General features: G+C 42.5%; 1 protein-coding gene across 2 annotated transcripts; it reads left to right on the forward strand.

Moving 5' to 3' along the window:
- The first annotated feature begins 218 nt into the window (after nt 1-218).
- On the forward strand, nt 219-26,138 carry MFN2 (mitofusin 2). Of its 2 annotated transcripts, XM_075280003.1 has the most exons (19): nt 221-365; nt 3,179-3,226; nt 3,308-3,486; nt 4,587-4,722; nt 5,209-5,371; nt 6,857-6,981; nt 9,450-9,558; nt 9,652-9,759; nt 11,542-11,695; nt 12,336-12,403; nt 14,699-14,820; nt 14,925-15,051; nt 15,233-15,337; nt 15,426-15,528; nt 16,334-16,554; nt 16,648-16,797; nt 21,012-21,208; nt 22,095-22,229; nt 23,392-26,138. In XM_075280003.1, exons 3-19 carry the CDS (start codon nt 3,312-3,314, stop codon nt 23,456-23,458), a joined length of 2,265 nt encoding a protein of 754 aa, XP_075136104.1. In that variant the 5' UTR covers nt 221-365; nt 3,179-3,226; nt 3,308-3,311; the 3' UTR covers nt 23,459-26,138. The 2 variants fall into 2 exon arrangements, with proteins under 2 accessions (XP_075136103.1, XP_075136104.1); XM_075280002.1 differs by lacking the exon at nt 3,179-3,226 and having other exon boundaries at nt 219-365.
- Nucleotides 26,139-27,935: the final 1,797 nt, after the last annotated feature.

Raw genomic sequence — 27,935 nt, forward strand, 5'->3', positions numbered from 1 at the left:
CTCCAGATGTATAACCACTAGAGATAAAACAACCAGGTTTATAATCCGTCTCCGAAGAGTTACACGCAGCGGCCATTTTCTTGGAGTTTTCTCCACGCATGCTCCCTTTCTTATTAGGACTAGACTACGGGAGACAGGGCGATAGACCGGTTGTATCCCTCTTGTGTTTGGGCTGTGGTCACCAAGCCAATCAGACGCAGGGGAGGCGGGGTCTGCGGTGAAAGGCGCGGCTTCCTGTAGTGTACCCTTCACAGGCCGCGCAGGTGTCAGAGGCCGGTGATGGGCGCAGTGCGGAGCGGGAGTATACAGGCAGCGCGGTCTCTGTGTGTGGCATGAGTACCAGCTCACTCTCCTGGCACTAATAAGTAAGTAGTTTGCTATGCTGGAGGGCAGTACCCTATAGTGTATTGTAATGGTGGGTGTGATATCATGCATGTATATATGTACACCCTTAATATAATCATTGCATATTATTTATGTTGTTGTGCTAACCTCTGACATCAAATGCAATGTCCCCTATACATGGAAATTACTAATACAGTGTGATTCTATTAATCTGGCATCAGTAGGATATGATGGATGCCTAACTATGGGATAGTCCGGATTATGGAACTAGTAAAATACAGAGAAAGCCTTCCCATAAGCATATACAGAGGAATGTGTATTAAACGTATTATCATGCTGAATGGTATCTCTTTAAAAAGTGGTGCAAAATATTCAGAATTACAGTCTGGTTGGATGGACAGTAATTTGGTACTAGCTTTAAAGGGATATTCTGTTAATTACATGTTAATTATAATTGCAAGATCTGTGTTGGTCTGACTGCGAGAACAATTACAAGAACAGGCGTCCTGCTCTGCCTGTATAAGTGGAGTGGTAGGTAACTTGTGTGCGGTGCTACGCCACTCAATTCTATGCAATGTCGGAGAGAGACGATGGGTGTTTTCCTATAGACTTGAATGAAGAACCCCCAATCTTGTGATGAGTGGTGACCCCATTGATTTAGTGATTATACTCTATCCCCTACAAAAGCCGGTAACCCATCCATTATCAATAGTCTGAAATCTGTTTAGTTCCCATTTTATCATAAATTTTGGAGGCCAGATTAAAGGAATTATACAGTAATATAGTGATAATTTCTGTTCCGCACCATATAAGCATGTAGGCCAGTGCGCAGGAAGCATTCAGCCCTGTCATACTGCCTGTAACATTCATTTGATGCTTTCTATGTTTTACTCTATATTGTTTTTTTGCTTGTGGGAATTCATTCTAGCGTTATGGTGATACATTGTATATAGGACACGTTTATGATGCATGAACACATTAGTTATACTCTGTATTGTTTTGGCTTGTGGAGAGACTTTAGTGAAACTTTGTGGTGGTACGTTGTAGCCAGTTATGGTGTATGTGTCGCCTGACACCACAAAGCTGTGGAGATGAAGAAATCAGTGTCCTGTCTTGCGTTATACGGTGCTGTATATAACTGGATGATGACTTGTGCACGTATACAGGGACAGTAAACCGTCCTGACCTTAGCCTGCTGTGACAGGTGTATGTACAGTTTCAGTGCAGGGATTGTATGTGGGGGGAGGGATTGGAGATGGCATTAGAATAGACTTGTACACTTCAGTTACTTCTGGAAATGAAGCAGGGCCTTCCATGGCTAACAAAGAACAGCAGATATCTAACTGCTACTATGGGGTAATACATTTGCAAGAAAGCATCAGGTAGAGCAGTCCCCATATAAAATTGGATACCATACCCCTAGAAACTTTTGAAATTGGCCCCATGTCCAGGGCTTTATGGCCATCAGAACTTGCTGGGAATTGTAGTTTCACAACAGTGGGGGTGTCCTGGGTTGCAGGCTATTGTAAAGCATTAAAGGAATAGTCCTATTATCTCATTAAATAATGTTACATCATTAGGATATGCAGTCACTTTATGATCAGTGGGGGTTTCAGAACTGGGAATCCTAAAAATGATGGGGGTGTGATGCTGATGTGGTTTTTCTCCTGCACATCTGGGTGGCCAGGGACAAGGAAAGACTATATTGGATGCGTACAAATGCCACACCTTGTCCCCTACATCCCTGTGAGTGGTAGCAGACCCTGAGGTTGGAGCCCCACCAGTCATAAAGTACAAGCACATCTTAGCAATATGCCATCACTTTATAAGATGGGAAAACCTGATTATAAGCAATACCAGTTGTGGCATTACAGTGAAGCTGTGTGTAGGCTACAGAAGGGTTAAACTGCTCCAGATTGGTCTGTGTTGTGTAGGGCTAAGCCCCTCCTGGAATGGCCTAGAGCCTATACTGGAGTGAGATGGATTGTACTGGACTGTACTGTCTGGGTTGACAGGTGCCGCTGCACAGAACACATGTCCGTATCAGGCTCAAGGTTCATTCCAATTTACTGACAACACCGGAAACCTTCACCTAGTAACAGGTCTGCTATCTATATGTCTGAAGGGCAAATCCCAGACGCCAACTGTACCTGGGAATCCTCCAGACGGGTCACGTTGCTGTGTGCTAATTATATCTGCCCTTCCACACAGATACTGTACGTGATTGTATGAGTGGCTGTATGTGCCTGCAGGGTCTCCTTACCTTATTTGACTATATGTGTATGGCAGCCTTCTACATCAAAAACTCATGCAGCTCTGTTGCCAATTGTGGTGAAATTTTATCCACATCCTAACCACAACATGTGGGTTATACCTTTTCCGTGATTAGATGTGCAGCTATGTCTGTCTCTTGACCACTATGTCCCTAGGATTAGACCATGAATAGTTTTGCTGAACGACATTAAATGGAGATCTTAAAAATTGTGAGGAATGGGTATAAAAAGTATATTTAACTGTGTACCATTTCCTTCTACAAATAATAAAACTAATTTGGTCAAACCCCTTTCCAGGCTAGGCTTAATATTTCATACTGATGTTGTGTCCTCATATAGGTCAGTGGGGATCTTACACTGTGACCCCACACCAATCATTTGTTCCAGGCAGCCTTGAATGAATAAGACCAGAACTGCTGTAGACACTAATAGGCGAGTCTGACCCCCACCGATGACCTATTTCCAATCCAAAAAATCCCAGTGTTGCCCAAACACTTGAAAAATGTGTCAAGGATGTATATCTAGTTATATTGTTTCATTCAATCTACTTTTGCCGATAGGTATTAAAGGTTCGGCTCTGTCTGCTCACCTCGTCCAGTGTACAGTTGGTCAGTATATGAGTGCAGTGTGATAAAATTGTTACGTCCTTGTCTTTACAGACCTTTAACTGATTGTATCTCTGTCCACAGCGCAATGTCCCTACTGTTTGCCCGGCCAACAGTTAAAATCTCCAACAAGAAGGATAAGAGATACATGGCTGACGTCAACGCCTCTCCTCTCAAGCACTTTGTGACTGCCAAAAAGAAAATCAATGGCATTTTCGACCAGCTCGGGGCTTACATCCAGGAAAGCTACAACTTCTTGGAGGGTGAGAAAAAAATTAAATATAAATGTAATTTATAAAAAGGAGAAAGTTGTATATTTCCCAGAATGCAGTGCAGTGGCGCGCATTATATATTAGATTCTTATTCTAACCAACTCCAACAAATGTGTGAACACCGCTCTGGATGTAATTGGTGTATAAGGTATATATTCATTTAGCAGTAACGTTGGTGCTCCTAGTAAAGAGCACTTTCACCACCTCCACCAATTAAAGTTCTTTGTATCTATTAATAGGTGCTGCTCCACTGATTCCAGCGTAGTTGGAATTTCTTTCTCCAGGCTTAACCATTCCTGAGCAACAAGTGCAGTTAGTTTTGGTGCCCAGTGTGCTATTTAAAGAGGACCTGTCATGTCCTCAGATATAAGCGGTATTATATACCGCTAGAAAACCATGAATTCAGCACACTGCCAACTTTCCCGGTATGCACCCCAGTGTTGGAGATATCGTGTCATGTGTTTTGGCCCGAGATCTCTCCACTATCTGAAAGGCAGGCCTTATAGTCTAGTGTTATTGCTAGGATATGAAAGGTCCTCTTTAAGCTATGTAATGTCAGAAGGGCAATGTGAGGCAGGGGGTGCTCCTGCCAGACACGTCCTCCTGACAGTACAGAGCCTAAATGGCAGATGGAGCAGCAAAACTAATAGCATTGATTGCTCGAGAATGGTAGGGGCTAAAGAAAAAAAATCCAACTGTCCTAGAATAAGTGGAGCAGTAGCTGTTAAATGATGTGAAGAACTACACTTGTTGAAGTTTTGTATGGAAACATAGAATACAGGTGACATGTCATTTTGGCTGCAGAATGAACGCTCCAAAAATGAAGCCCATAAGAAACGCACTTTTTCTTCAAATCTAAATTTTTTTTCCAGCTACATTGTACAGAATAATAAATGGTAGCATTACGAAAAACAATTTGTCCTGCAAACATTAAACCCTCATATGGCTTCGAGAACTGAAAAATAAGAAAGGATGTGGAGTTTGGAGTCAAAAAACGAAAATCTAAAAATGTCACCGGCGGGAGGGGGTTAGAGGACACTACAACTTTATCTCGTATTTGAATGTAACATGTTTGGTTATTGGTAATTTAGAGACCTACCAGAATGCAGAGCTGGATCCAGTTGCCTCTGAAGAACAGGTGGTGGAAGTCAAGGGCTATCTTACTAACGTGAAAGGCATCAGTGAAGTGCTTGCCAGACGTCACATGAAGGTGGCCTTTTTTGGCAGGTAAGATGAACTACCTTCCTGACATGATTGTTTTAGTGCATATGTTTATTCCCCATGAGATAACAACTTTGCACCTTCGTTTTTTACAATGCCACATTATCAAATTCCTCTGCTATTCCTTCACAAATTGTAAGAATGAATTGACTTCTGGGAGTTGGCTTTCTTCTTGTCAATAAGCTGTGTCCCGGCACTGTGTGACACAGAGTTGATTGGACAGTCAGACCGTAAAGACCCATCCGATTTACAAGGGGAAGGCTAACAATCAATAGAAAATTTATTGATACATTTCCTGTAGGTATAATATAGGAACATCCTATCAAAGAAAAGGTGCTTCAGAATTGGTTTCTTATAGAGAATAAGGGAATAAAGACTTTGAGAGAGGACAATATGGCCACCACTACAGCTCCCAAAAACCAGTGTGCACAGGTATTGAAGCCTCGCTTGTCTCACTTTCCCTGATTATGTTATATCTTTCTTCTGCATCAGGACCAGCAATGGAAAGAGCAGTGTGATTAATGCCATGCTGTGGGACAAAGTCTTACCTTCTGGAATTGGCCATACCACTAACTGTTTCCTACGTGTTGAGGGAACTGATGGGAATGAGGCTTATTTACTGACTGATGGCTCAGAAGAAAAGAAGAGTGTAAAGGTAACTTGTGAACATACAATTATGCTTCCTAGGTCAGATATGGTCGAGCAGGTGTGAATGCTTTGTGTCTTAGTATCACATCATTTCCAGATCTCTGCTTGCTGTCAATGATAAAGTACCATGTTTCCCCAAAAGTAAGACAGTGTCTTACATTCTTTTTACCCCCAAAAGTCCCACTATGTCTTACTTTCGGGGTATGTCTTATATTGCGAAAAACAACCACCCCCCACCCCCCACCCCCTAATCATCATCATCAATCATATGGATTGAAGAGGCGGCACGCGAGGAGTTAAGCGGCGGCCGCCGGCAAAGTCTGCGTGCCGCTTCCATACATTGCAATGGGAGCGTGGTATTCAAATAGTATTCGTTCATCTCTAACTTCAATTGTAACTTCTTACAATTGAAGTTAGAGATGCGCGAATACTATTTGAATAGCGCGCTCCCATTGCAATGTATGGAAGCGGCAGGCAGACTTTGCCGGCGGCCGCCGCTTAACGGGGTTCTTCCATGAAAAGAAGTTCTTTCCTCTGACCACGTCGGAATAGCCTTAAAAAAGGCTATTCGTCTCCTACCTGTTGCCATAGCCAGCGCCGCCTTCTTCCTCAGCTGCGTCCACCCCGTCTGTCTCTTCTTTGGGCCTCATGGATGACGCATGCGCAGTCGGCTCTGGCTGCGAGAGCCTGTTAGAGCCGACTGCGCATGCGTCATCCATGAGGCCCGACGGGGACACAGAAGGGGCGGACGCAGCTGAGGAAGAAGGCGGCGCTGGCTATGGCAACAGGTAGGAGACGAATAGCCTTTTTTAAGGCTATTCCGACGTGGTAAGAGGAAAGAACTTCTTTTAATGGAAGAATCCCTTTAACTCCTCGCGTGCCGAGCGCTTCCATTCATTTCAATGGAAGCGTGCCATTGAAATGAATAGAAGCGGCTAGCACGCGTGGGGTTAAGCGGCCGCCGGCAAAGTCCTTCTTCACAGCGCTGTGCTGTGAGAGCCGGGGGGAACGCCGGGGAGTTCCCCCCCGGCTCTCACAGCACAGCGGAGCCCCATGTTTCCCCGATACAGTAGTAACAAGCCCCCCCGAAAGTAAGACAGTGTCTTACATTCTTTTTACCCCGAAAGTCCCACTATGTCTTACTTTCGGGGTATGTCTTACATTAACCGACCTCCCTAAAACCCGCGCTACGTCTTACTATCGGGGGTGTCTTACTATCGGGGAAACACGGTATACTCTAATTTATGTTACTGGGAACATTACCTGAAAATATGATACTTCCGCAGATGCAGAGATTGTAGTTGTATAGGCAGGAACAAGTCAGGGGTTACCTTTCAGTCTTTCAATTTTTCCAATTGTTGACAGTGAGAAGAAATCTTGTAATAATCTATATATACAGTATATATGTTTTGGTTCTCACAGCAATAACTTTTTTTTTTTCTTTTGCCAAAAATGGTGTCTCTTTAATCCAAATCCTCCCCTTTCCTTTTAGACGGTAATGCAACTGGCTCATGCTCTTCATCAGGATGAACTTCTGGATTCTGGATCCTTGGTCAGTGTTATGTGGCCTAATTCCAAATGTCCCCTGTTGAAGGATGACCTTGTGCTGATGGACAGGTAACAATTGCTGATCTCATGCCTTGTTATTGTATCAATATAAGTTTTTACAATTCTCAATAAAACAAAGTGCATCACTCCAGTTATCATTATGTAATATATCCCTGTAATAAATCACGACAGTGTCATACATCATAGGAGGACCCAATGTATGGCCGTGGGGAGGGGGCTGTGCATCTGTGTGATTCCTGGGTGACAATGGAACGCTATGATGACTGGGTAGGTTATAAATGGCTGCTATAAAATAAGAAACTGGCTTTTGTGGTCTCCTCAGTTCCGTTGAGGGCAGGTATAGTATTATCAGCTATAGGTTACTTTTAGATTATTTGTTCTCAATAAAGATTATATAATGTTAAAGCTTTTAAAACTGTAGATCATAGGTGAAGAACTGGGATGGGCATGGGTGGAGGTGGTTAAGGGCAGAGACGGCTGTCAGATAAAGGCAAGTTTGTACAGTACCAAGAATAGTTATTACAAGAATAATTGTCTCAGGACTTCTCATCCAGATCAGCAGTGATCACTATAATAATAGTACAGAACACCTTGTACTAGTAACATAGTTGTTCTCTAGAATTGATCGAGATCTCTGCCTGTAGTAATTTAATGGGAATATTCATTGTTTATTTCCAGTGAATGAAAACCTGTGCTGGTTAAATCTTCCTCTTTTATTAATCTGTTTAAAAAAAAAGAAAGAAAGTGGGTTCACCATAAATTGGCAATCTCTAATATGGCAAACACAAACCACAAAAGAGGGTAAGTATGACATAATAAACACACTAATAATAAAAATCTCAAAAAATCTTTATTATAATAATTAAACACATACACAAAATAGGACGATGTAAAGAAAGCAAATGTACACATACACAAATGGGTATAATGGATGCCACAGCAAATACTGGTCCCTGTGAATACTGCTAGTTTCCCTCATGAGCCATGAAAAAGTACAAAGTACACACTCTCGTATTATGTATTGAAATTCACATAGGTGAGTGTTACCATCATAAACAACTATATAGGACACAGATATAAATTCTGACTCCCTTTTATGTTCACCCCTAAGGATGAACAATAGATATTATAATATCAAAGACTACAGGTCCTATTAAGATATATCTTACTTTCTGTATACAAAGAGCGGCGCATACATTGCCCTCAGAGGTCTAGTGACCACCATATGTTAGAAGAAAGACATGTTGCAAGTGCAAGAAGATTAGTATAGACACTCACCCATGGGGAAGGTAATCAGCAGATCACCAGGGACGGGCACCCACTACCCAACGGGTTTGGGTAGTGGGTGCCCGTCCCTGGTGATCTGCTGATTACCTTCCCCATGGGTGAGTGTCTATACTAATCTTCTTGCACTTGCAACATGTCTTTCTTCTAACATATGGTGGTCACTAGACCTCTGAGGGCAATGTATGCGCCGCTCTTTGTATACAGGAAGTAAGATATATCTTAATAGGACCTGTAGTCTTTGATATTATAATATCTATTGTTCATCCTTAGGGGTGAACATAAAAGGGAGTCAGAATTTATATCTGTGTCCTATATAGTTGTTTATGATGGTAACACTCACCTATGTGAATTTCAATACATAATACGAGAGTGTGTACTTTGTACTTTTTCATGGCTCATGAGGGAAACTAGCAGTATTCACAGGGACCAGTATTTGCTGTGGCATCCATTATACCCATTTGTGTATGTGTACATTTGCTTTCTTTACATCGTCCTATTTTGTGTATGTGTTTAATTATTATAATAAAGATTTTTTGAGATTTTTATTATTAGTGTGTTTATTATGTCATACTTACCCTCGTTTGTGTTTGCGCTTTTTGTGGTAAGGACATGTGTTTATAGGGCGTAGAATACATAATGGAACTGATATATTTACTTTTATTTTGTGTTCCGATTTTGCTTTGTGTCTTACAATCTCTAATATGGGTTTTTGCTATGTTTCAGCTGATCAGTGGCCACTTTATATAGCCCTACCTCTTTTTTTTATCTTTTCTGTGTAGAAAGCAATGCAACTGTTCCAACATTACATGGCCGGGGCAGCTTTTCATTCAAACTGTGATCCTTCCCCTGCAAGGAGATTTCTTAAAAAACTACAATGAATAAGCTTTATTTTTTCTATTGCAGTGTGAACTACTGCCCCTGTGCAGGATACATTATATACTGACCTCAGCATGTGACTCATTGGGGTATATTTATGAAGACTGTCATATTGTACAGTAGTCTTCAGATCCCCAGGCAATTCGTATTTAAAAAAAAATTAAAAAAAAATTGATAACTTTTTTGCCAGATATCTTAGGGTCTATTCACACAGAGTTTTTTGGCAGCAGATTTTGACGTGGAATTCGCCTCAAAATCCACTGCCAAAAATACATACTTCCTGTTTATTCCTTGTTATTTTATAAAATACCCACAGTCCCTCTTATTTACTGTACTGTCTTGTCTGTTTTCAGCCCCGGTATCGATGTGACCACTGAACTGGACAGCTGGATAGATAAGTTTTGCCTTGATGCTGATGTATTTGTCCTGGTGGCAAATTCTGAGTCCACCCTTATGCAAACAGTAAGTGTCCAGAATTTCCCAGTCACCATGATCACCTCCTATAGCAGGTCCCTCTGCACAGTGTTATATTTACTTGTGTTTTTTGTGCCCTAGGAAAAGCAGTTTTTCCACAAGGTCAACGAACGTCTCTCCCGACCAAACATCTTTATCCTGAACAACCGATGGGATGCATCTGCGTCAGAGCCAGAGTATATGGATGAGGTGAGAGGGGGAGACACTTAAGACTGATTGGAACATTTTATCTCGTTCTTGAAAACTTGATTAACACAAATGGGCTAGCTGCCATAGCATTGTAGTTTTCCCTGCCTAGTGGTGCATCTGCAGCTTCTCTATGGCTCAGTAACTGGGAATATAACATATACTCGGAAATAGATTTGTCACTATAAACCATTGTAGCCCGTCCGAGCAGAATCTCTTTACAACCCTGCAGTGAGGAATAGCAATTATTTGCTTATCCTATTGAACATTTTAGAGGCAACACTGCAGAAGCTTTGCTACATTACCTTAAACTTCAGGGGTCTGAAAGTTTATGTCTACTATCTTATGATTTCCATAACGAGCTCATCTTTATAATAAGTGGAGATTTCTTACCAGGTACTCCTCCTAAGTTACATCCTATATTATATTTCAGAGCTGCACTCACTATTCTCCAGGCTTCATCACTGAAATCTCTTAGTATCTGTATTGCAGAGTGTATTATTTTTGTATTTCTTGCATATATACTGCACCATCCTATAAGTTTACATACAGTCGGAAGCCTTTCCATTTGTTTTGTACACTCAGCTGCATTTTTTTTTTGGGGGGGGGGGCTTTCACTGAGGCAGCACCTAGAACACATTCACAGCTCAGTCATGTAATGGGAGTGTACTAAGACTCTTGTTAATCTCTGCCAGTTATGTTACTGTTTCTATTCTGACCACACCTCACTGTGGCATGTCTAGGATATTAACTATAGCAGCATGCTTAGTCATCTGCATGATCAATGTGCCAGGTAAAAACAGGAGATCAAACCAGTAATCCAACATTGACTATACTGCCAAAAACTACAGCTGAGATGCACTTGAGATGGCTGTCAACTGAATGCCGAGCATGTGTGAATGCTCAGTAGGGAGAAGGGAGTAAGCTGCTGCCAGACACTTCAGGTGGCAGTGAAGGTCCCCTAGGAATGGTAGGATTGAGCATGTGAAAGTTTAACATGCCAGGTCCTTCTTTTCCTGACCCCTGATGTTGGCGAAGAGTTATGACCCTGTCAAACACATAAGATGTTCAGTTGGTCCCGCTAGCATTGTCAGGAATGCCTGAAATGAATGGGTTTGAAAGAGTCCTGCAGGTTTCCGACGCCGACAGCTCTGAACGGACTCCGGGCGCTAGTGTGAACCTAGTGTAAGGCCTGATTCACATCTGCGCCGCGGCCTCCGCTTTCAGGTTTTCTGTCTTCTACCGACAGAAGATGGAAACCTGGCAGACAATGTCCGGCCGTGAGCCCCTGTGTGCGTTTTGTGCTCTGTGGCGAAACTGTTTTTGTCTTTTTGTTTGTTTTTTTTTTGTTTTTTTTTTAAACGGACACAAAGTCCTGCATGTCCAACTTTGTGTCCGGTTTAAAAAACCCGGTTTCGCCGCGAAGAGCACAAAACGCTCACAGGCGCTCACGGCCGGACACTTTCCAAACCCATTCAAATGAATGGGTTTGAAAACTGACTGCAGGTTTCAGTCTCCTGTCCAGTTTCTCGGGCAGGAAACGGAAACCTGCAAACCGGAGATTGAGCGCTGGTGTGAACCCTCCCTAAGCCCCATCCCTAGAGACATGCTATAACGTACTGTGATGTAATACTAGTGTTTTTCTCCTACCGTTAGTTGTCAAGGTTAGACATTATCCTTGTCTTATTAGGGACTTTGCTGACTGGCTACTTCTCTTTTCTGTTGTCAGTTTTATGTGGTTCTTTGCAGACATTTACTTGTCAAATACTGCTCTTTTCTCTGCAGGTGCGGCGTCAGCACATGGAGCGATGCACCAGTTTCTTGGTGGATGAGCTTGGAGTCTTGGATCGAACCCAAGCAGGAGATCGCATTTTCTTTGTGTCTGCCAAGGAAGTTCTTAATGCCAGGATACAGAAGGCTCAAGGAATGCCAGAAGGAGGTATTGTAAACAGTATGTCAATGAACCTAATGTTTATAGCCATATGGGGAAGTGTTTTTCTGTGAAAAATCAATGTATTCTATGAACTTAGCAATGCTATTCTTTAGCATTGTGCTGAGGTTAAAGAGACTCTCCAATCTATCTATATGGTAGAGAAGGGTAGTCGTTTCATATTCAGCATCCTCGTGTATTGGGTAGAGTGATGAGCAGAGTTACACGAGCATTAGTCTTTTTGAAGAACCCGTCCTGCATTACACAGATTTCTTATTTATATACATTATTATCCATCCATTCAGCCATTGTTCATAATCAACCTACCATGTTATTTGGCATGTGTTAGATCGTGAGCTTTGTGATCAATGGCCATACTGGGTAGAGATGAGTGAGTACTGTTCGGATCAGCCGATCCGAACAGCACGCACCATAGAAATGAATGGATGCACCTGGTACTTCCTCTTTGACGGCGGCCGGCCGCTTAACCCTCCGCGTGCCAGCTACGTCCATTCATTTCTATGCGAGTGTGCTGTTCGGATCGGCTGATCTGCACAGTACTCGCTCATCTCTAATACTGGGTATTTTGTAGGATGATTGTTTTCTGTTTCTCGACTCAGATGGTTAATGGTTTCCTTACTCACTGTAGGTGGCGCTTTAGCTGAAGGTTTCCAAGTTAGAATGTTTGAGTTTCAGAACTTTGAGAGAAGATTTGAGGTACGGTATTAAGGACTTATTATTAATAACATTCTCTCGCTTCTGTTGATAAAATCATTATCTCTTCCACTTCTGAAGCATTTCTCGGCATGATACCTACATACAGGGGCTGTATTTTATTCATTTGTCAAGTCCGTAAAGTCAAAGAGACAGATGCATATATTTTTTTTTTTTAATGCTGATTTTTGCTGGATTGTTTTGAGCCAAAGAAAGAGCAGTATAATTCCTTTCTTCTTTTTTTTTTTTTTTCTTTTTTTTTTTTTTCATTTCTTGTTAAACCATTCAGTGTTTCAAGTTCAATAAAATTGAGCAAAGTCTTCACCGAAAAAGTAACAAAATATTCATGTACGTCTTCAGCATGAAGGAGTATTCTGGGTCATGGCAAATAAACAGACTGTTTTGAAACTTACATGGTTTTCAAGATCTTTGCTTGCCAGTGGTGATTTAGAAGTTTGGAATTTGTTCACTTCAAGACTATGAAACTCATAATCATATACTATTTACAGCTTCTTCTTTTTTTTTTTTGCTGTTGGTTGAACATTTATGTAATAGACTTACTTGAACTATTTAACTTTTTAATAGAAAACAGGCTATAACATTTTAAAATAACCTGAGGTATCACTAGCTAAAAACATAGCTGGGAATTTGAGCTTTCTACACGACAGTTCATACTGGGTTTAAAAAAGTCACACTCCCAACTGTTTTTAACTAGTATTTTTGCTCATAGTAAGGCCGTTTACGATGTCCGTTGAGCTCTGCACATGCACCGATCGTGCTTCTGTGCCCCCTTTCATTAAATGAATAGGAGCCATGGAAGCAGGGCCGCAAAATAGAATAGGAATAGGACCTGTTCTATATTTTGCAGCCTGGACTGTCGTCCCGCACACGTGACCATGTAATTCACAGCCATGTGTATGGGCCCATAGAAATGAATGGATCAGTGTGCTATCTGGGAAAAATACTGCAGTCTTGGCAGCACGTGAAAGCTGAGAATCTTCTTTCTAGGTTGCATAAAAAAGGATATGCAGCCATTTATTTTGACAATCTTTATTTGGCAAAGGTTACAGCTCTTCATACTCTTAGGGCTTGTTCACACATGGGGCGAGTTTTGACCATATTTTGACTCGGGGAGCCAAGTCAAAATATGGTCAAAACCCGCCTGCCACAATGTCGTGGTCGCGACTTCCCCCGCCCCGGAGTCGGCTCAAATGAATGGGCCGACACCGGAGGTTGCGGCTGCCAGGTGGAAGCCGCGGCTCCGCGAGCCGCAGAATCCGCCTGAATAAAAGGGAAGCTTGCTTCTTTTTTTCAGTTATCGGCAGTTGCCAATAGCGGAAAAAAGAACGCTAGTGGTCTCCATAGACCACCATTGTAAAGGGGCGGATTATGATGTGGATTCCGATGTCAAAATCCGCCCCTTTGGCCCTGTGTGAACTAGCCCTTAGTGGGAACTTTATTGTCTGTTTTCTATTAAAAGGTATTTACATAGGTTAATTAAAGGGGTTGTCCAAGAATGACTGACTGTTTTCTGCAGGGAGTGAATGGGGAGGGAGACATATTCACCTGTTCCGATGCTCTGGTGGCTTACACTGTTGTCCAGTCCAGTGGCATCCCATGGGTTGTTCCAGCAGGAGTCCTTGCTGAATAAGGCCAGTCAGCAGCCTAAGTAAAGGACCCGGGTGTCGCTCACATATGTCACCCGTGACTTCACTGGTTCCTCTCCTTAGGCCACCGATTGTCCTGAGCAGTAATGTGCAGTAAGGACTTCAACCAGAACAAACCCCATGTTGCCACTGGACCGGACTGTAGTGGGAGACACCAGGGACAGGCGAGCATGTTTTTGGTTTATTCACCATCCCTGCCCTCCTTGCAGAAAATTGTAATTCCTGGCCAACCCCTGTTAAGTATGCTACACAAATATTCATCAAATACCTCCTGACAATATTGAAAAACTATTAAAAGGTAGTTACACTTTAAGCAAGGATGAAAAGACAGATTTTCTGCACCTGGAAAGAAGATTTCTATTCAATAACTTCTAGTAATTATCTGGAAAACTATGAGAAATTGCTGATAAAGTACAATCGAAAAATTGCGTTTCAATAAAATTAAAAAATAAAGTACAATACATAGCTTACTTTTTGGCAACAAGCAGGTCAAAGCCTGCACCTCCCACTTTTGTATTGTAAGTAATATAAAGTGAAGGGAGTAGCCATTGGCACACTACTCTTAGGTCTACACCTTAGGCAAGTTCATGAGCCTAAAAAACAATAAAATTCTTTTGTATCTTTCTGGCAGGAATGCATCAGTCAATCAGCTGTAAAGACCAAATTTGAGCAGCATACAATGAGAGCAAAGCACATAGCGGAGGTTCTGCGCCAGATCATGGAGTCTGTGCATGTGGCTGCCCAGGAGCAGAGGTGAGTGTGCTGTATTAAAGCAACAAAGACGCCGCTCCTATCAGATTGCAGCAAAAGTTGTCTTGTTTCATGTCTGTCATGTAAATACTATAAAACCTCTTCAGAGTTTACTGCCTTGAAAAGCGGGAGGAGTTCAGGGACCGATTAGAATTCATTGAGAAACAACTGGAGCTGCTGACAGAGGATTACAGGATGAAAATCAAGCAGATCACAGACGAAGTGGAACACCAGGTGAGAAAACGTATGCCGGAAACTGAGTCTCTGGACACCACAAACTATATACTTTACGGGTGTATAGATGACGGGAGCAGTATATTTACTGGTAGAAGCATGCTCACTTCACAGGTGGCATCATGGATGGGGCAGGGACATGTGGTATTTCTTTGTTGCTTATATATCTTGGCTATTTCAGGTGTCAAATGCCATGGCTGAGGAGATCCGCCGCCTCTCTGTACTTGTTGATGACTTCCAAATGGAGTTTCATCCATCATCTGTGGTTCTTAAAGTTTACAAAAACGTGAGAAATTTTCTGATTTCATCAGTTGTTGTCTTGTTGTCTCCTCTTGTCCTAACATTTCCTTACTACTTTCATGCCCCCCGTACAGGAGCTCCATCGACACATAGAGGAAGGTTTGGGCAGAAACCTGTCTGATCGCTGCTCCAGCACAATTTCTGTTTCCCTGCACACCACCCAGCAGGAGATGATCGGTAAGATTTATGTCTTCAGGGTCAGTACCAGGCCAAGAATCTTGATTAAAAATCTACCATATACAGCACCTATGCACATGTATGTGTTTTCAATGTTACAGACTAAAAACAAATCTTGCGTAGTCTGATCCTGCAGTTTCATATTACTCCAACTATTCCACTTCATGGGTTCCTTACGCACAGTGGAATACAGGCAGATGAAATAGATAAACAGCCCCTCTGTTCTGGTTCCAAATTGAGCGATGTTGTGCTCTGTATCTCTCTTTGTTCATTTTGTATTCATAAACAAATAATTTATAAAAAAAAAAAAAAAAGAAATAAACACATGACTAACAAAACATACATATGTGGAATTTGTTTGTTACGCTAGGTTCATACTAGCGTTTGGGTCTCTGTTCTCAGCTATCCATCTTCTGCATGCAGAAGACGGAAAGCTGTCAGAACGGGTCCGGCCGTGAGTGGTGGTGAGCGTTTTATGCTCTCCGTCGCAAAACCGTTTTTTTTAAATCGGACACAAAGTACTGCATGTCCGACTCTGTGTCCGATTTTAAAAAACCGGCTTCGTGGCGGAGAGCATAAAACGCTCACTGCTGGACATCTTTCAAACCCATTCAAATGAATGGGTATGAATGAGTCCTGCAGGTTTCCTTTTCCTGCCTCTGTTTTGTGCAGGAAACCTGCAGAACAGAGACCGGGCACAGATGTGAACGAGACTTAATCTGTAATCCTGGAAATGACAGATATGCAAAACAGTCTGAAATGTTAAATTTAAGCGAGTGGCTTTTGTTTAATCCTTTGTATGTAGATGGTCTGTTGCCTCTTCTACCATCATCCACCCGATCGCAGATCGACTTGTTGGTTCCCCGACAGAGCTTCAGCTTGAGCTATGACCTGAGCTGTGACAAGCTGTGTGCCGACTTCCAGGAAGACGTTGAATTTCACTTCTCTCTTGGGTGGACGATGCTTGTGAATAGGTTCTTAGGACCCAAGAATGGCCGCAGAGCTTTGATGGCCTATAATGACCAGGTGGGTAGAAGCAAGTGTTTTGTTGTTTTGTTTTTTTGTAGCACCTTTGTATAAAAGATTTACTTCTTGCTTATGTATCACTATCATTGTCAGATACCACGTGCAATGACTCCGGTGAATCCCAGCATGCCACCGATGCAGCAGGGAGCCATGACTCAGGAAGAACTTATGGTTTCCATGGTAACTGGATTGGCATCACTGACTTCCAGAACATCCATGGGCATTTTGGTAGTGGGAGGAGTGGTAAGTGTGACTATCGCAGTGCTCCTATCCACAGAATATGCCATATACTTCTAGAGGGAGGAGGTTGTGCAAGGGTTCCTTTAATCTCTGCTTTGCATAGAACATGTGACTCCATATTTTCTTATATTTACTCTCTCTAGCTTAGCATGCTTCTATTTTTTTTCCTGATGTATTCTAATTTTCAGCTGCTCAACTAGTATTGCAAAAAGAGGCAAAGGCCATTTTGTTTATCGACAGGATTGATACTGATAAAATGACTAGCATCAGATCTGACCATATGCAGCTATTAGCTGTGGTGTATAGAGCATTGTTTCTGTGATTTAAGCGATATGTAACTGTAGAAATTAGACTTATTGTTTATGCAAATGAGCTAAATGGCGCACCTTGGACTGCTCTTCCCTAGCTAGCACCGCCTTCTTGTCTACTTCAGACATTGCTGGCGCCATTGACTTGGTTTAAAAATTTCAATTGTTTGTCATCCCTCCTTTCCATGTCATCTAAGACATATGCCTGAAGACGAACAAGCGAGATTTGTGACCAGAGCTAAGACAATGGCTCCAATACAGGGGCAGCTCTGATGTACCTGAGTGTGTTGTACTGGTTAGGGCTCGTTCACATCTGCGCCCGGCACTCCGTTCTGCAGGTTTCCGTTTCCTGCATAAAACAGAGCAGGAGACGGAAACCTGCAGGAGTCTCTCTCACTAGAGATGAGCGAACAGTGTTCTATCGAACACATGTTCGATCGGCTATCAGGGTGTTCGCCATGTTCGAATCGAATCGAACACCGCGTGGTAAAGTGCGCCAAAATTCGATTCCCCTCCCACCTTCCCTGGCGCCTTTTTTGCACCAATAACAGCGCAGGGGAGGTGGGACAGGAACTACGACACCGGGGGCATTGAAAAAAATTGGAAAAAGTCATTGGCTGCCGAAATCAGGTGACCTCCATTTTAGACGAATAGTGGATTTCAAATCCGGGTCATATGAGAATGTGAACTTTGTGACTAAGAGACAGGGATAGCTGTACAGGCAGGGATAGCTAGGGATAACCTTTATTTAGGGGGGAATGTTATTAAAAATAACTTTTTGGGGCTCTATCGGGTGTGTAATTGTGATTTTTGTGAGATAAACTTTTTCCCATAGGGATGCATTGGCCAGCGCTGATTGGCCGAATTCCGTACTCTGGCCAATCAGCGCTGGCCAATGCATTCTATTAGCTTGATGAAGCAGAGTGTGCACAAGGGTTCAAGCGCACCCTCGGCTCTGATGTAGCAGAGCCGAGGCTGCACAAGGGTTCAAGCGCACCCTCGGCTCTGATGTAGGAGAGCCGAGGGTGCACTTGAACCCTTGTGCACCCTCAGCTCTGCTACATCAGAGCCGAGGGTGCGCTTGAACCCTTGTGCACACTCTGCTTCATCAAGCTAATAGAATGCATTGGCCAGCGCTGATTGGCCAATGTATTCTATTAGCCTGATGAAGTAGAGCTGAATGTGTGTGCTAAGCACACTCATTCAGCACTGCTTCATCACGCCAATACAATGCATTAGCCAGTGCTGATTGGCCAGAGTACGGAACTCGACCAATCAGCGCTGGCTCTGCTGGAGGAGGCGGAGTCTAAGATCGCTCCACACCAGTCTCCATTCAGGTCCGACCTTAGACTCCGCCTCCTCCGGCAGAGCCAGCGCTGATTGGCCGAAGGCTGGCCAATGCATTCCTATGCGAATGCAGAGACTTAGCAGTGCTGAGTCAGTTTTGCTCAACTACACATCTGATGCACACTCGGCACTGCTACATCAGATGTAGCAATCAGATGTAGCAGAGCCGAGGGTGCACTAGAACCCCTGTGCAAACTCAGTTCACGCTAATAGAATGCATTGGCCAGCGCTGATTGGCCAATGCATTCTATTAGCCCGATGAAGTAGAGCTGAATGTGTGTGCTAAGCACACACATTCAGCACTGCTTCATCACGCCAATACAATGCATTAGCCAGTGCTGATTGGCCAGAGTACGGAATTCGGCCAATCAGCGCTGGCTCTGCTGGAGGAGGCGGAGTCTAAGGTCGGACCTGAATGGAGACTGGTGTGGAGCGATCTTAGACTCCGCCTCCTCCAGCAGAGCCAGCGCTGATTGGCCGAATTCCGTACTCTGGCCAATCAGCACTGGCTAATGCATTGTATTGGCGTGATGAAGCAGTGCTGAATGTGTGTGCTTAGCACACACATTCAGCTCTACTTCATCGGGCTAATAGAATGCATTGGCCAGCGCTGATTGGCCGAATTCCGTACTCTGGCCAATCAGCACTGGCTAATGCATTGTATTGGCGTGATGAAGCAGTGCTGAATGTGTGTGCTTAGCACACACATTCAGCTCTACTTCATCGGGCTAATAGAATGCATTGGCCAGCGCTGATTGGCCGAATTCCGTACTCTGGCCAATCAGCACTGGCTAATGCATTGTATTGGCGTGATGAAGCAGTGCTGAATGTGTGTGCTTAGCACACACATTCAGCTCTACTTCATCGGGCTAATAGAATGCATTGGCCAGCGCTGATTGGCCGAATTCCGTACTCTGGCCAATCAGCACTGGCTAATGCATTGTATTGGCGTGATGAAGCAGTGCTGAATGAGTGTGCTTAGCACACACATTCAGCTCTACTTCATCGGGCTAATAGAATGCATTGGCCAATCAGCGCTGGCCAATGCATTCTATTAGCGTGAACTGAGTTTGCACAGGGGTTCTAGTGCACCCTCGGCTCTGCTACATCAGATTGCTACATCTGATGTAGCAGTGCCGAGTGTGCATCAGATGTGTAGTTGAGCAAAACTGACTCAGCACTACTAAGTCTCTGCATTCGCATAGGAATGCATTGGCCAGCCTTCGGCCAATCAGCGCTGGCTCTGCCGGAGGAGGCGGAGTCTAAGGTCGGACCTGAATGGAGACTGGTGTGGAGCGATCTTAGACTCCGCCTCCTCCAGCAGAGCCAGCGCTGATTGGCCGAATTCCGTACTCTGGCCAATCAGCACTGGCTAATGCATTGTATTGGCGTGATGAAGCAGTGCTGAATGTGTGTGCTTAGCACACACATTCAGCTCTACTTCATCGGGCTAATAGAATGCATTGGCCAGTGCTGATTGGCCAGAGTACGGAATTCGGCCAATCAGCGCTGGCCAATGCATTCTATTAGCCCGATGAAGCAGTGCTGAATGTGTGTGCTTAGCACACACATTCAGCTCTACTTCATCGGGCTAATAGAATGCATTGGCCAGCGCTGATTGGCCAGAGTACGGAATTCGGCCAATCAGCGCTGGCTCTGCTGGAGGAGGCGGAGTCTAAGGTCGGACCTGAATGGAGACTGGTGTGGAGCGATCTTAGACTCCGCCTCCTCCAGCAGAGCCAGCGCTGATTGGTCGAGTTCCGTACTCTGGCCAATCAGCACTGGCCAATGCATTTCTATGGGGAAAAGTTAGCTTGCGAAAATCGCAAACGGACAGGGATTTCCATGAAATAAAGTGACTTTTATGCCCCCAGACATGCTTCCCCTGCTGTCCCAGTGTCATTCCAGGGTGTTGGTATCATTTCCTGGGGTGTCATAGTGGACTTGGTGACCCTCCAGACACGAATTTGGGTTTCCCCCTTAACGAGTTTATGTTCCCCATAGACTATAATGGGGTTCGAAACCCATTCGAACACTCGAACAGTGAGCGGCTGTTCGAATCGAATTTCGAACCTCGAACATTTTAGTGTTCGCTCATCTCTATCTCTCACCCATTCATTTGAATGGGTGAGAAAGCTGTGCGGCGGTGAGCGTTTTACACTCTCCACCGCGAAACCGGGTTTTTTAATCTGGACACAGAGTCGGAAATGCTGCACTCTGTGTCCGGATTAAAAAAAACAGTTTTGCAGCGGGGAGCATAAAACGCTCACCGCCGCTCACGGCCGGACCCGGTCTGTGCTTTCCGTCGTCTTGCATGTAGAAGACGGAAAGCACAGATCGGAGTGCTGAACGCAGGTGTGAACTTAGCGTTAGGGACCATAACAGTTGAAAATTGATGCATTGGGAAGCGCAGGCGTGTCACCATTTAGCTAAGTTTCCGTTCATGAGATTCTCTGCAGGTGCTGCAGCCAGATCTCAGATGAAATTTGTACGTTTGCTATGTGCCATAAATCATTTCATAGTCTTTATATTAATACTTCCTGTTTCCTGCTCCTATTTTAGGTCTGGAAAGCTGTGGGATGGCGTCTCATTGCTTTGTCTTTTGGCCTATATGGTCTTTTGTATGTATATGAGCGACTCACTTGGACTACTAAAGCCAAGGAAAGAGCCTTTAAACGTCAGTTTGTGGACTACGCCGCTGAGAAGTTGCAGCTGATTGTTAGCTACACCGGCTCCAACTGCAGTCACCAAGTACAACAGTGAGTTCAGTATTTTCATTTACATGTGGCTATAGGCTTTAAACAGAAAATTCAGCATTTACATATTGAATTACTTAATCCACTTATGTAAATCCTTGACATTACCATCTTCTGATCTGAAGTCACTGCCTGTATTCTGCTCCAGAGCACCACTCACTGTTTAATAAGTCAGTTTTCTGGTATACAAGGTTTCTGCCTACGATGGGGTAATGAAGACTTGTGTTATCCAATCTCCCCCATATTGTATATACATTACACTGTTGTGTATTCTGTTGTGTTCCTGAGTTACATCCCATGTTATACTCCACAGCTGCACTCGCTGTTCTGATGGTGGAGTCCTGTAAACATGTATTACTTATTCTTTACTGATCCTGCTTTAGTCTAGGTTCACATCTTTTATTTAAATGGTAGTGCTGTTATCATTTACTATGCTTTGCTATTTCAACAGCGGCTCCTATTGTAGTTTCTCCTAAGCCATATACTCCAGATCTGGAGTATTACTAGGCACTGTACCATCAATCATATAATGTAGAAGGTGTACAGATGACACCAGACTTTAATTTACAAGAGCAAACTGTGTACAGACAACAGAAAGGAATGCTGGGAGATTTCAGCTTTGACTCCAGCAGAATATAGAGTATAGCTCTGGAGTATACTAAAGGACATAACTCAGGATTATCACGAGATATGTAATAGCATTGTATACATAGCTTAAATCTTGTTTTGAAGACAAATGTGGTTTTCTTTTTGTTTCTTTTGTTTTTTCTTTCATCCATCTTGGGTGAAAAGTAATTTGCCTATAAATTTACCGCCTCCTGTAGAAGCAAACCTTCAGCTGAATGCAGTATTGCTTGCTGAGTATTTCTAATTTTCTCTCTACTCACAGGGAACTTTCTGGGACATTCGCTCACTTGTGTCAGCAGGTGGATATCACTCGAGAAAACCTAGAACAGGACATAGCAGCGCTGAATAAAAAGATTGAAATCCTGGACAGTTTGCAGAGCAGAGCGAAGTTATTAAGGTAGACATGTCTTTTGGAATTTCTTCCCACTAACTCAAATGTAAAAATGTGGACTTTTGTTACTAGCACTAGAGTGGGCGATCTATCCTATCCTATCCCACTAATCCTTCCTATCCTATTTATACTAATATATATATATATATATATATATATATATATATATATATATATATATATATATATATATATATATACTAATATTATAAATGTGAAGGTTTGGATGTTGGCTGAACGGATTTGGATGAAATTTGGCACATAGTTTGTAACCCTGATTAACACACAGGCTACTTTTTATCCTGGTAAATGACATGGCTTCACGACTGTTATGAATTTATGTTCATATACTATATTAAACTGCTCTTGCTAGCAGGACTATCAGTTAATTGCACTTTGATGATAAAACCTGGTCTGTTATCTCTCTATGTAAATGCACAGATAACATTGAGTCCATTCTTATTATATGATCTGCATAAGTGTTCTGTTCAGTCAGAGGGAGGAGGGGGGAAGATAAACTCTAGGCATTGTGCTGACGCACTGAGATGGAAAAACTCCTTTAATCCAAATTGCAGTTTCCCAATTTTAATCATGCCGGGAAAAAGAAAATTTAATTTGTTGAAAAATTCTCAAAAAACGAGAGTTATGACATTAGCCTGAAGTCAACAGACTTCTCCTCAAGCGGAGCTGAGGAGGATTGAACAAGCTAGGCGTCAAGTGGCTTTTAAAGCTGCTGAAACACCGGAGCAGACGGATCATCGATGCCAACAACAAGCTCATTATATGGCGTCCCAGCGAGCTACTGAGATGCCGGAACATTCATGGTATGAGGAACAAGTTCAACGGCAGGCCAGCTTGAGAGCTGCAGAAACGCCAGTGCAGGTGGATCATTGACAGCAGCAGTTTGCTGAATATAGGCGGATGATTGACGCCAACAACACACAGATGACGTCATGGGCAGAAACTAGTCTACACTTATATACAGCTTCCATTCCCCTGCATAAAATTTACCACCTGGTGGCTGAACAAATAGAACTGATTTTTACATCTCTGTTTTTGAGGCAGAGAAAGAAAATATCCACTGTATAAAAGTGATTTACTAATGATCTGTGTAATGTTAAACCTGTCAGTTGTTATCTTATCTGAGATGTTTTTGTTGTTCTTCCAGAAATAAGGCTGGCTGGTTGGACAGCGAACTCAATATGTTCACTCACCAGTACCTGGAGCAGAGCTGATGTGTCTTCGCTGTTGAAATGCCAATGAATGGGAATTTCTGTAATCGCATCCACTTTCTGCGTAACGTCATGCTTCCCGAAATCTCGTCTACCGCACTGATAATCAGCTGTGGTATCTACCTTCTAAAATATTATATTGTATAGTTTACATGAACTATCCAGGACTTGTATACTCTTTGATCACTGCCATCTCTAGGCTCGCAAACTGTATGCAGCTCTATGTCACTCTCTACTGCTGCGAAGGATGCTGAGAAAGTGTTGAGGGCCCAAAAAGATCTGAAAATGCAGCTTTGGCTAAAATGCTTGGTTAGTGAAACAGAAAGGTGGAAAGCAACGTTGTTTATTTATGGTTCGAATGAAGGGCATCAGGTTTATGTTGTCCCTGTTTTATTCTGTCCTGTTGTATGGTGCATACTGGTTCTGTGGTCAGATTTTGGGCAAGTTTAGGGATTCTGTTTAAAAAAAAAGAAAATGGAAAAAAATATAGTAACGTCTGTGATTACATGTAGATTATTATTTTTATTGGCCTGTCTAGTATATATAATACAAATATTGATTTAAAGGGGTTCTCCAGTTTGATGTAAATAATGGTAATTCACATCATGATGAACTAGAATTTTGGTTTACAATTCCTTATTTTTAAGACTTCTACTTGCTGTTGGTAAATGGGAATATTCATGTTTACACCAAGTTGCTGAAAACCTGAGCTGAGGTTATTCTCCCTATAAGGCTTTGTTACTATTGTATCCAGAATTCCCTAAGCTTTTGGGTCAGGATGCGTTTCCAGCCTATGGACATGCACAAATGGTATTGCAGATGGCAAGCAGCAATCTTTTAAACCGTGAGGAATTAAGTTCTATAGTCTTAGGAAGATGCAGAAATTCTCATTATACCAAGATTTACATAAAACCAGGAACCCTTGTAAATCTAACCACAGACATCACTAAGTTATCTAGTTTGGACAATCCCAGCTTTGTGGTCCCTTCCACCTAACAGATTATTACGGTGGTTAAGGGTCTTCCAATCAAGAGATTTCTACTCCAGAGCTGCACTCGCAATTCTGCTGCACATTCTGAAACCAAGATAAGTAATGTAATGTGTGTGTTTGCACATATAGGTTTATTTTATGTAACCTGTAGCATGGGGTTCAGGAGAGAAGCTATACTTGTAGTGTTACAGCTACGTGGATTATTGATAAGCGCAGCATGTGGAGTTGCCTTATTATAAACTGTTTTTTTCTATGATCGTTATATGTTCGTTAATTATTTAATTAATTTACATGTTCCCTGCACAGGAAACCTAACAGATCAAACCTCACTTTGTCGCTGGACTCGTCGCCACTTTCCTTTGCTTCTGACCTTGGTCTTAGTAGTAAATTCATTGATGCGGGCAGGGTCCATATTACACTTACATCCAGTTATAATTCACATATATTGACGCTAAGTAAGGAAAAGTTTATTTTTGTGTTAATGTCTGTATTTATTATCGTTTGCACATTTTATATGTATATTGCCTATCAATTGTCCTTTAATGTATTCCATGTCCATTAATACATTTCCAGAGTCTGATTTGCGCTGGCTCATGAGGTTGGTTTTGGTGTTCGCCCCATTCCAACCTTATTTGCCATTTCTTATTATATAGGACATTGATGTGTTTGCCCCCATTTGAATAGGAAGAAGAAATGACTCGTGTCTTGGGTTTTGTATGTAAGTGAAGGAAGGTTATAGAGAGGTCTTGTATGTTATACAAAGAGGTTTCAGTATTCTGGATTTATAACCAATATTGAGATTATCCATGAACTTTTGTGCACTGACCCCCTTCCCTTTACTATCTCGCTATTCCTTCTGCTGTACTGTATTTCCCCTGGAGCACCCCAATTTCCCTTCTAGATATCAGATTATGTAGGTCTAGTGTTTTGCACTGTAGCAGATGTGGTCTGTAAAGGTATGAAGTAAGAATGTTTTGTGTAAATGCACATTGGTTTTGTACCTCTGAGATGTCTTTGGTCAAGCTGTAGCAGAACTACAAGTCTTTGCATGTTGTAACAATCTGCACATTAGTAGTTCTGCTACGTCAGAAGAGCTACAGTTTGGAGACCGCTCTCCTGTCCGAAATAAGATTCTTGCTGCACTGATAGATCAGCAACGTTACATTTCCCGAATATTAAAAATTTATAAAGAAATGGTGGGATTTTTCTTTGTGGCTAGTGCCATAGAACTTTATTATGGCCATAATTTTAATGTTGCCTTCATCCAGAGGGAGGAGCCATAAGATCTAGACGCGTTTCCAGCTTTACCTGTTAGCAGCATTCATCTGACAGTAGCAGTAACATGCATCACACTGGCATCTCGAGATAAATAACCACCTTAAACATATTCTAGTTGGTCAAAAATTAAGACAAAAAATTGTAATGATGCGATGAGCTGTGTGTACAGAATACCAGGGCATTGTCTTTATCACTACTCCCCTCTCCCTTCTTACTTTGCCAAATATGATTTGACTTGAAATGAGAAGCTGCTGGAAGAAGGGGCTTCAGCAATGTTAGGTGATATGCACTTTATTTTCCAGAAGTCTCTTATGTTCTTGTAATATAGATTGCTTTATTTTCTACATTGTATTTAATTTTAGGTCACTTGCATGTTGTCTGTAACTTGACTATTAAAAATGAAAAACCTTGAAATCCTTGTCTGTGGTGTATCATAATACTGGGGATTTTATAAGATAATGCAAAAGAGGGTGACTGCAGCTCTGAAGCCTGAAAAATGTGATTTCAGCTCTGGGAACAATAGTACAGGTGGAGGATAGTCCACTGTAGAAAGCAAGCTGTATTGTCATCAGCCTGTACAGGAGCCATGTTCATACTGAGCGCTAACTACAATGGCCAATTAGAAGAGAAGGGAACCGGTTCTGGAGGTATGTTATCATATTAGGAGCCAGAATGGCTTAATATAATACAGTGGTCCCTCAACCCTCAAAATACAATGGCTCCGGGTTGCAATGCTTTCAGCATACATTGAATGGTCTGCTCTGGGCCATTATAAGTTAAAATCGGACTCCATATACAGGGCTTGATTGGAGAGTCCAACAAATCAGCATGGTCGTTTCACTGGTAAAACCTGTGTATTAATGAAGTACATGCAGGGACTGGCACCTTTGCACAACATGGTACAGAACTTCATGTTCACAGTAGCGCCTATAGCGCTGTATTGTGAGAGCAGGGAGGAACGTCTCCCCAGTACTCGTCCAAAGACCAGTACTATCAGGAGGGGAGGGGGGTGTTCCTCACCGCTCCCCAGTACAGCGCTATAGGCACTGCTGTGAAAAAGGGCATTCCTGACTGACTATCAGGAACGCCCTTCTGATGGAGTGCCGGCACCGATAGCTCTTCACCCTGGGCACAGAATATGAAAGCCTTAAAAAAAAAAAAAAAAATCTTTCTTTTTAAATATAGACAGGCTGAAGGCTTCTCTAGTGAAAGCTTTATTTAACAATTTCAGCTACTTCAGTGGCTAGATCTTAGACTTTGGATTGATCACTTCATATCAATCCAATCCACCATTCATACAAATGGGGTGGAAATGCTTTTGGCTCAGAACTAACTGAGAAGCCCTCTGACTGATTTCTGAAGGTATGCTTTCCTAACCGAGTTAGGTCTGAAAGGGATCAAGAAAAAAAATAATGGTTTAATTCCCAATTATAAGCTTGATTCTGGGTAAAAAATCAGTCTGCCTTATGACGTCAGCAATTCAGTGGGGGAACATCTGTTTCTGTTCCTAGAAGAATAGGAAAAAAAATGTAAGCAGTGCCTGGTTTTTGGTGAAAGACTTGTCTCTCCTAGACTAAAAAAAAAGAAATTTGGTTCCTGTTACCCCTCGTTCACATCTGTGTTGGTGTTCCGTCTGCATGAGGACCCCCTGAACGGAATACCAAACGCATTTGCAATCGCTGTGCAGTAAAAGCACACATCCCCATATATTAATGGGGTCCGTGTGCTTGCCGTGCACTGTCCGCACGAATCATGCGGACAGGAAAGTAGATTGTGAACTACTTTCCTGTCTGCATAATGCCTGTGGAAATCTGGCGGCAAGCACACGGACCCCATTGTAGTCTATGGGGATCCGTGTGTTTTTACTGCGTAGAGCTTGTGTTTGGTATTCCATTCAGGGGCGAATCCCCATGCAGACTCCCCTGAATGGAATACCAACGCAGATGTGAACCAACCCTTACCCCAGAGGAAAAAAGGTGTGTTTTTTTTGTTTTGTTTTTTTGCCTTGGCTTGCTTTATTTTTCTTACTCCATTGTGTTTTTAGAAAGAAAATGAAATGGTTTGTTTTGTACCTTTTTTTAAATTAATACATTTAAACCATCATCTTTCTTATGAAAGGTTCAGGATGAACAACTTTTGCCCAATTTACTCCCTTGCTACTCTGTCTCTGCACGATGCATATTATCATATTACTGTTCATGCAAGTCACCA

Source organism: Leptodactylus fuscus, chromosome 6 (genome assembly GCF_031893055.1).
Source record: "Leptodactylus fuscus isolate aLepFus1 chromosome 6, aLepFus1.hap2, whole genome shotgun sequence".
Classification (NCBI taxonomy): domain Eukaryota; kingdom Metazoa; phylum Chordata; class Amphibia; order Anura; family Leptodactylidae; genus Leptodactylus; species Leptodactylus fuscus.

Coding starts and splice junctions, on each gene's coding strand:
- MFN2 (XM_075280002.1), top strand. CDS start 3,312: ATGTCCCTACTGTTTGCCCGGCCAACAGTTAAAATCTCCAACAAGAAG. Junction 3,487..4,586: donor AAGCTACAACTTCTTGGAGG/GTGAGAAAAAAA, acceptor TTGGTAATTTAG/AGACCTACCAGAATGCAGAG. Junction 16,555..16,647: donor TGATGGCCTATAATGACCAG/GTGGGTAGAAGC, acceptor TATCATTGTCAG/ATACCACGTGCAATGACTCC.